General features: G+C 38.0%; 1 protein-coding gene across 1 annotated transcript; it reads left to right on the top strand.

The window, feature by feature from the left end:
• Window positions 1-495: 495 nt before the first annotated feature.
• LOC132553429 (octopamine receptor beta-2R-like) lies at window positions 496-3823 on the top strand. Its single transcript, XM_060217673.1, has 2 exons — window positions 496-703; window positions 2055-3823. Exons 1-2 carry the CDS (start codon window positions 496-498, stop codon window positions 3821-3823), a joined length of 1977 nt encoding a protein of 658 aa, XP_060073656.1.
• Window positions 3824-9978: the final 6155 nt, after the last annotated feature.

Raw genomic sequence — 9978 nt, forward strand, 5'->3', positions numbered from 1 at the left:
GACTATGTCACCTTGAACAGGTACAAAGTGGTTTCATTTATCAGAGCATAATTGCCATCTAGTACAAGAACCTCTTAGCGTGTTGCCAATACATACAACCGGGATTCGTTACTAAGAGGCGTTAATTGACCTATGAGTACTCGGCGGGGAAACTGTGGTGGATTAGTGATGGTTCACATCACACGGAAACATCGTTAATGGTAACACTAATGGAAGAAATGTTGAAAAAACGTGTACACTAATACTGCTATCACTACAGTGGACATACATAAAACGGATGTGTTATACTAACGTGTCTATTTACAAGTAGTTGATCAGAAATTACTCTTATGTATGATAATACCAAATGATAAATTTTACTGGAAAACCGATCTCTCAGGCTAAAATAGGATAGGATTTACTACAGTTAGAAACCAGATATTCTTTGTCAAAATGGAAAAATTATTCCACAGGAAAGCTGTATTCGAACACAAATTGTTTACATGCTAACGAGTCATGTCGACAACGGATTGTAATCGGACTGTCAGTGTAGACTGTCAACAAGATGCAAACGTAGGTCTCTCCTTGATGGCATTGTGTCTTGGGGTGATTTTAGCTCTGTCTGTTGCAGCAAACGGAATGGTTTGTTTTGTTTTTTACAGGAAGTCAAATCTCCTAAGCATATCCAACAGTTTTGTGCTGAACCTTTCCTGCTCGGAGCTAGGTAAGATGTGTACTGTACTTTACATTGTTTATGATGGTTTTTGATATGAAGTTCTTTGTATACACATAGCCAGGAAAACGTAATATATCCCACCGTTTAAGTTGCTAAATACACTTTGTAGGCCCTTTTAAAGATAATGATTTCCTGTCACATAATCAAACGTTTATCATTTTAATTCCAATGTGTAATTTAATGCCAAAAACTATACAGACAGTTTCTTAGTATGTTATGTATTTGACAATTGGCTAGTTTCAAGTAATGACCACATATTAAAACTTAGTTTATAATCATCTTATAAGATACAAGGAAAAATTATCTAACGTGGCACATGTAAAAAATCATTAGATATAGTACTGTTTTAGCGAAAAACATAATTGAATCCCTCCCTCCCCCCCCCCCCCCCCCCCCCCAAAAAAAAAGAATATATATATATATATGAGAACAATAATCAGAAACACGATGTGCATTTACGTGTAAAGCATGAGCGCTTTCATGTATTAATCTTCAGACGCTTTACATCATGTACTGTCAGCCTGACAGTCTGACATGTTGCTTTTAAGTAGTTTTAATGTCTAACATCAGTAGTTTAACTTGTAATTATAAAGGTAATTTGAAGATGTCACATCATCGCTGTTATAAAAAGCACATCAACTGTTAAAAGTGAGCTCTCTTCGCCTTTAATTACCCAGAGAAATTATGGGTTGGCAAGTCAATGTTAATTTCCTTTAATTATACACGAGAGCTTAGAAACTATACAAACATACGAAGACCATACCAATGACCTACCACTATAATTAAACACAAGAGCTTAGAAACTATACAAACATACGAAGACCATACCAATGACCTATCTCTATGTTATGTTGTAAATTAAACATATTACATAATATTGATAACTGATTTATAATTCTACATTTACCGGGATGTATTTATGTAACAAATACAACTCACATAGTCCTATATATCCCAAGATAAACGTCATATACATTCAAAGATATTGATTTTCACAGATAAGTGAAGACCAAGTTGGTAAACCGTATCATTTAAATCTATTAATAGGAATGTGAATATATATAGGGCGATGATATTAAAATACATGGAAACATTTATATAATATGCCTATCATGAAGACTCTATATTTAGGCGCGTCTAATTGTCTTAAATACTTAGCTGGACAGGTTCATTTACATAACAAACTACAGGATGTATTTCAGGAAAGGCTTATTTTTGATGTCGACTTGTTTTCGAGTTTCAGGGTATTTTGTCAATACTTTATATTTTGATATTTTTGAATTCAAATTCTTTAATAGTTATGTTCTGTATTATACATGATTTTTGTTTATATTTCCAGCACTGTCCATCCTCGTGTTGCCTTTCACATTGACGTCCGTCTTCTCCTCGTCAGGTTGGGTATTTAACGACATTTGGTGTAAAATTCAGGGATTTATCTTCAGTGTTTGTGTGTTCTCAATACAGTTTTCCTTGATGATTATCTCCCTTGACAGGAATTATGCGATCATAAACTCACTCCGCTATGTGAATGTGTTTACTCAGAAACTAGCCAACATCCTCATAGGACTGTGTTGGTTGTTGAGCATAGTGTTAGCGTCTCTTCTATTGCTGAACTGGGGGACTTACGACTACATACCCAGCCAATACACTTGTGCAATAAACTGGGAAGAATCAAACGAATTCCTCATCTCCGTATGTATAATCGTTTTCCTTCTCCCACTCAGTATCCAGTCTATATGTTATCTCAGCATATTTAAAGCAGCCATTAGCCACACAAAGCGATCTAGTCGCGTGTATCCATCGATGCCAAGTTCAATCCGTGGAATTACAACTACAGTCCAGGATCTGCAAAGTGATTCGTCAGACATCAGTGACGTTTCACAAAATGTCCAAGTAAAATATCAAACTATGGAATGTAAGGCTGTACGCACTATCCTGTTAATTGCTTTTACGTATGCGATTTGCTGGGTTCCATATATTACTGTTTCGATTTTGAGGCTAAGGTCAGTCACCATAGTCTCGTCTAGTGATTCGGCGGCTGTCTGCTTCGTTTTTCTAACAGGAGTAATTAATCCAGTAATATATGTATTTATGAATAGAGTGATGCGGTTCGAGATAAATAAGTTTTTCTGTGGGCCTACCACGAGGGAATCGAGAAAATCAAGCACGTGCGATGAAAACGACGATTTCTATTCAACGACAACGATGAGTTTATCGGTACCAAAGACGACAACAACATCATCCTCATCGAGCTCTTGTCAGACTAGATCCAGTGGAGGGAAGAGTAGGAGGATTGAGATGAAAACCATAAAAGAGGAGGAATTAGAACTAGGAAACGTATTGAAACCTGTTCAACTTCCCTCCAAACATCAAATGTCACCTGAAAAAATTAGAAAAGATTTCGAAGACAAGACCAGTAAACAGTCGGAATTGTATTTAAATCCTTCTGATCTATATCTTCAGAGAAGACGGATACGGATGAAACATGCACGTCTAATGTCTATAAGGGAGGAAGCGACGATACCCGCTGGGGATAATTCATCAAGCTGGCAGTGTCTGGAGGATTTGGACATGGTCTGGAGTCCAGCTGTTATCAATGAGTCTCCGGTTCAGTATAAACGGCGGCGATCACGTGCTAACTCTCTAGGGCTTCAGAAAGACGAAACATTTTCTAAAAGACGGCGAGATAGTGGATCATTTCTATACTTTGAACACTGTAGTCCAAGCAAACTGCAACATGGGCAGAATCGTCGTTCGGGGCGTGGCCTTTCAGTTGACGAAGCATTTATGAAATTCGACAATGTTCCACGAAGAAAGCAATACAGACATCACAGCCTTTTCGAAGGAATGCCAAGTACTACAACCATGCCAATTCCAGACGCACCACGACCACATTCCTCATATGTCTTCTCTGTTTCCAATCATATTAAAACATGTCAGTCCGACCTATCCCGTGGTCGGTCACGTGATTCCTTGTCAGATCCGGAACTAAATCGGATGTCACCATCAAATCCAAATGTTCGTTTACAGACATCATGCACAGATGACAAATCAGCAAAGATTTTTTTTGTTTCCTCGCAGCGAAACCGGGACTGTTTGTCTGCTTAAGTGATTCTTTTCTGCCAGATATAAATATGTCTGTTGTGCCAATGATTGATCAGGCGTTTCAGGGGTGCAGTAGTTTGAAAGTGGTGTTTGACGATGTTATCTCTTACAAATAAATCCTTTATCAGATATGAATGTATGTAATTGATTTGTTTCTTTGTATGATAACGTTTTAGTTGTAAAAGTTCCTGATCCCGGATCGTGGAGCCTTCCTATACAACTGTTCCTCTATTACCCTTGCTGTTCCTTTCTCCCGAGGCAACCGTTCTCATTCTCGCTGGTTGTGTTTCCTTAGACACCTATCAACATATGCCCTTGCTATTTGGAGTCTCACTAGACACCCATCATTATATGACCCTGCCTGTTGGCGTCTCCCTAACGACCGTTAACATGTGACCTTGTTTGCCAATGTCTCACTAGACACCAGTTGCCATATGCCCCTAGTTGCTGGTATATCATTGGTCACTATTACAAATATGACTATGGCTGTCCCAAGACACCATGGACACCCGTTTTCAAGTGACCCTCCCCTGCCTGTCGTTGCCTTCAAAGACACCAGTACCCATATAACCATGCTTTCCAAGACAACAGTCCCCATATGACCACAGCTGTGGGTGACTCCCTAGTCATCCGAACTCCGCGACATTTCTAACATAATTGATGCTTGGTACCAAGCAAATTTCTCAGCATACATTTTTGTTATTGCGATGTGTTTGATCTTCCTATTCTCGCCTTCCATTCCCCACGTAAAAGTGATATAGTGTTTTCTATGTTAAAAAAAGACCAATGAATGACCAACTGGAATATCATTGTAAAAGAAAAGAACACGAGAGTAACGTACCAAAATTAACATATCTACATGAATATTGTTTCACACTATTTGTTTTCAAAATCAAAATAATAACTTGATACCAGTAGTTCAAACAGAAAAGTTCAAACAGATAAGTTCAAACAGAAAAACAGAATCCCTTTAATTAGGTTGGTTATTCATTATTAGCCGGGTAATAAAACTGATTTATGAACTTTTTTAGTTAAGAAAATAAATAAATAAAGAAGAAAGTAAAAAAAAAAAACAAACAAAACTGATGGTGCTTTTTTCAGAATTAAACTGTAAATATTTGCTGCTACTGATAAAATACAATATTGTAAACCGTAAAGGATTTCAATGTTTGGTGATATAATACATTATTGTAAACCGTCAGGGATTTCAATGCTTGATGATAAAATACAATATTGTAAACCGTCAGGGATTTCAATGCTTGGTGATATAATACATTATTGTAACCGTCAGGGATTTCAATGCTTGGTGATATAATACATTATTGTAACCGTCAGGGATTTCAATGCTTTGTGATATAATACATTATTGTAACCGTCAGGGATTTCAATGCTTTGTGATATAATACATTATTGTAACCGTCAGGGATTTCAATGCTTTGTGATATAATACATTATTGTAACCGTCAGGGATTTCAATGCTTGGTGATATAATACATTATTGTAACCGTTAGGGATTTCAATGCTTTGTGATATAATACATTATTGTAACCGTTAGGGATTTCAATGCTTTGTGATATAATACATTATTGTAACCGTTAGGGATTTCAATGCTTTGTGATACACTATTGATACGTAGCTTTAGTTTACGAGATGTTATTTCTTTGCCTGGGACACTTTCGGGAGTAAGTGCTCATTTTGTAATTGAATGGTTATTGGTACAATAAATCATTACTGGTTTTTTTTTCAATCCTTTGATTTCCCCCTTCATATGACGTCACCAGAAGAGTTTTTGACACCCGTCCATCAATAAATAAAATTAAATAGTTAAGTATCGGATAATGAATCTCTATAGGTATGTATTCATTACGAGACAGGTTTTATGTCATATCTTAATTTTAATATCTATTGCTTGCGCGACAAACAAATATTGATTACTATTGATCACGCGCCGTGTTAAGCTGAGCAAATTACTTCCGGTATAACATGACAACATGGAATATAACTCGGCTACTTCCGGTTTCACAGTCTGTTCCGAATTGAGTGTATTGACACTGCAATCCTCATTGTTGAATCACACCGGATTACTAAAGATTCGTTAGCACAGCTCAATAATCTGAATAATATGGCTGGTATCGTAGTTATTGCTGTGTGATTTCATTCACATTGTTTCTACTTATTTTGTTTATAAAACATACTGGATGCCATTTGTTTAACAATGTATCCAGGTAGCGGGTGTTCTCGTAAAAACAGGAGGTGAAAATAAGTCAAACGGTTGGGCAATGCCGGTCCAGATGGTGAAACTAGTGGATAGCATTAGGGAAATCACAGACTCTAGTAACCGATTTACGACCCTGTGTCACACAGGATAGACATGTTCATTGTGTCTATAACATTTTAATTTCATCTTACTACTTTTAGTGTACATAGAAATAAACAACAGCCACAAAGGTTGAGCAATTCCTTACCGTCTCGTACCTTACATACGTCAGGGCCAGTACGTTTAACACTGGCCATTTATCTGATGAAGGTGACATCGTCACACTTATATTGTCTACTACTTAATCCTTTATTCTATTGACATTATCAATACTCGACATTTTTTTTTTTTTTTTAAATAAACCAATCAATTAATCATATTTCAGACCCATTACCAGTTAAAAGAGCATTAAACCAGAATTACGGTTAAATCGTCGGCATATGTAAATATTTACAAAAATAAGCGACTAATGCCAATGCTTTCCATATTTATTTACAGTGTAAATGTCATGAGTTAGGAATATATTCTGAAATCCTACTGTGATATCATAGACAGTCTATCAGGATTTCAAACAGTAATATATCCGTACAGGTATCTTATTTATAAATTAATCTTATGAATACCTTGGTATTTTATAATTCATTATAAATCATATCAAATCATAAATGCCTTTTTCATCTACAAAGCAATAATAAATATATAGAAATTCATATGAAATCAAATTAAAAACAATAAAGAACTATTTTTTTGCGCGTTGTAATTTCTAAGAGTGAGTGAAACGCCCTTTCAATCAAAGTTCAAAGTTCAACAACCAATCAAAAGACCGGACGGTCAAATGCTACTTGATGTATACAGACTTTTACAAATTTTATGTGAAAGCGGAATAACACAACATGATATTGTACTACTTTGTGTATCGTGACGAATTAAATGATCAATATTACTCTAGTGATGTTAATCAAAATATCCATGTCGGCTCCAATAACATTTGATATCTTCTCCACTGATTGATTAAACATCAGAAGAAAGTGGCAGTTGATATATCACAAGTTACGATGTTATTAAAGAGTAAACCGATCGATTTATGTGACTGATTTGTACAAACAAGCACATTAAAATAACTGAGCTAATGTTCGTGTACTCATTAGTGTGCAGTCGTGACTACATGACGTAATGTCACAGATTATAACAAGAAAAGGATTATGTCTGGCGTAAGCTCAGGTCCAAGATCTTCGTTAACCATCATAGACCTACTATAAATAGCTCATTTATAGATATTTTCAGATTACAAAACGTTGAGTGTCCCTTGTAATTATATTTCGATACAAATTTGGATTGTTATATTTAACATGAGCGCTATTTATGGGTTGATCTAGTGTGAGCAAAGTGAGAATGTTTAGAATCGGTCTATCAGGAAATGTGAAAACTCAGTCATGCAATGAAAGGATCGCATACAGCCTAGTTTACCTGCTTCCTATCGAGTAGTCGGAAGAAACGACTAAATAAGGACATTTTGTTTCTCTCTCCGGTCCTCAGTCTTTACATATTTTCTTGATAACGTGAAAATTGACAATACTTCTGTTTTTTGCCTTTGTGTTGCCCAATGAGGAACGCATTAGGCTCTGTCCACTGACCCATACTTGCCAACTTTCTCGATTTTGTCGGGAGTTTCCCGATTTTCACTCCCCATCCCGCCTTCCGATCGTATGGATCAAAATTGGGGTAATCTCCCGACCTCAGAGATCCCGCTATTTTTTTTCATTATGATAGTAAAGTAAAGCATGCACTTTATCAATTTAAAGTTATCTAGATGCTTTGATTAAATATACATGGATTAAATTTTCCTTTGTGATAGATTTCGCGACGCACAAGGTATCACTGCGAGTCAAAAATGTCGTTCATGCACTTTTCTCCGCCATGAGAATTTTGAAAAGTTGGTTCTCGAGATTCGAGAACGATAGTTAACTTCGGCCTTGTCTTATGTGATATGAACTGTGTTGCTACATGTAATAACTTGAACTTGAACTCTTTCTTGTTCTTGTTTTAGTATATATTTGTTCTTTTTACATTGTTTTTGCTCTCCCCCCCAACCCCCTTACCCCGGAAACCATTCTTCCTAATCGACTTCCTATCTGAAGCGTTCGAGAGGAGTCGACCACAAGGAAGCTCAACCTCTGAGGCTCTGCTAGACCTAGTTATAGGATACGTGTATGTTTATAATGCCACAAGGTAGGATTGCAGTTTATGATCGCCCACCTTTACATAAGCCGATCTACATAGACAGCGGGAGCTAATTAGACATATTGTATAGTACTCATATTTCATTGTCTACCGTGTCAGCAATACACGTGTGACACCGTCATCTATTTCAGGATAACTATATATTTATTTCCTTTTTGATGGAAACAGAACAGAGCAATTATATTAGAAACCAACCTAATGAAAAGATAATTTCCCCTCAGAACCTTGAAATTTGATTCACGTTATATCTGTTCTAGCCATGTTGAGTCGTACTCAACACCAAATTCTGGTCTGTGTCACCATGTCGAGTAGGTCTCAACACCAAATTCTGGTCTGTGTCGCCATGTCGAGTAGGTCTCAACACCAAATTCTGGTCTGTGTCGCCATGTCGAGTAGGTCTCAACACCGATTTCTGGTTTGTGTCGCCATGTCGAGTAGGTCTGAACACCAAATTCTGGTCTGTGTCGCCATGTCGAGTAGGTCTCAACACCGATTTCTGGTTTGTGTCGCCATGTCGAGTAGGTCTCAACACCAAATTCTGGTCTGTGTCGCCATGTCGAGTAGGTCTGAACACCAAATTCTGGTCTGTGTCGCCATGTCGAGTAGGTCTGAACACCAAATTCTGGTCTGTGTCGCCATGTCGAGTAGGTCTCTACACCAAATTCTGGTCTGTGTCGCCATGTCACCAAATTCTGGTCTGTGTCGCCATGTCGAGTAGGTCTCAACACCAAATTCTGGTCTGTGTCGCCATGTCGAGTAGGTCTCTACACCAAATTCTGGTCTGTGTTGCCATGTCGAGTAGGTCTCTACACCAAATTCTGGTCTGCCATGTCGAGTAGGTCTCAACACCAAATTCTGGTCTGTGTCGCCATGTCGAGTAGGTCTCTACACCAAATTCTGGTCTGTGTTGCCATGTCGAGTAGGTCTCTACACCAAATTCTGGTCTGTGTTGCCATGTCGAGTTGGTCTCTACACCAAATTCTGGTCTGTGTTGCCATGTCGAGTAGGTCTCAACACCGAATTCTGGTCTGTGTCGCCATGTCGAGTAGGTCTCAACACCAAATTCTGGTCTGTGTCGCCATGTCAAGTAGGTCTCTACACCAAATTCTGGTCTGTGTCGCCATGTCGAGTAGGTCTCTACACCAAATTCTGGTCTGTGTTGCCATGTCGAGTAGGTCTCAACACCAAATTCTGGTCTGTGTCGCCATGTCGAGTAGGTCTCAACACCAAATTCTGGTCTGTGTCGCCATGTCGAGTAGGTCTCTACACCAAATTCTGGTCTGTGTCGCCATGTCGAGTAGGTCTGAACACCAAATTCTGGTCTGTGTCGCCATGTCGAGCAGTATCCAACACAAAAATCTGGCCTTTGTCGTCATGACGGGAAGTACCGTAAACCAAGTGGTCCGTGTCCTCATTTTAGGTACAGTTTTAGATCGTTTCATGATCATCAGTCCTAGTTTGTTCGTCGGGTAGTATCCAAACTCTCTCCCCGTGTCGAGTATCTAAACAGACTGTGGTCGATGTCTCTATACTAGGTAGTACTCAAACCGAAGTTTATGTTTGTGTAAAGTTGTTTACACGTTTTAGCCACAGTAAATCAACGAACCGGTCTGGGCTGTCGTAAATATGTCCTTGGACAAGATATTTACCTTATTACTCT

Source organism: Ylistrum balloti, unplaced genomic scaffold, assembly GCF_031769215.1.
Source record: "Ylistrum balloti isolate Yb309-2 unplaced genomic scaffold, AGI_CSIRO_Ybal_v1 Utg370326, whole genome shotgun sequence".
Classification (NCBI taxonomy): domain Eukaryota; kingdom Metazoa; phylum Mollusca; class Bivalvia; order Pectinida; family Pectinidae; genus Ylistrum; species Ylistrum balloti.

Coding starts and splice junctions, on each gene's coding strand:
- LOC132553429 (XM_060217673.1), top strand. CDS start 496: ATGTCGACAACGGATTGTAATCGGACTGTCAGTGTAGACTGTCAACAA. Junction 704..2,054: donor CCTTTCCTGCTCGGAGCTAG/GTAAGATGTGTA, acceptor TTATATTTCCAG/CACTGTCCATCCTCGTGTTG.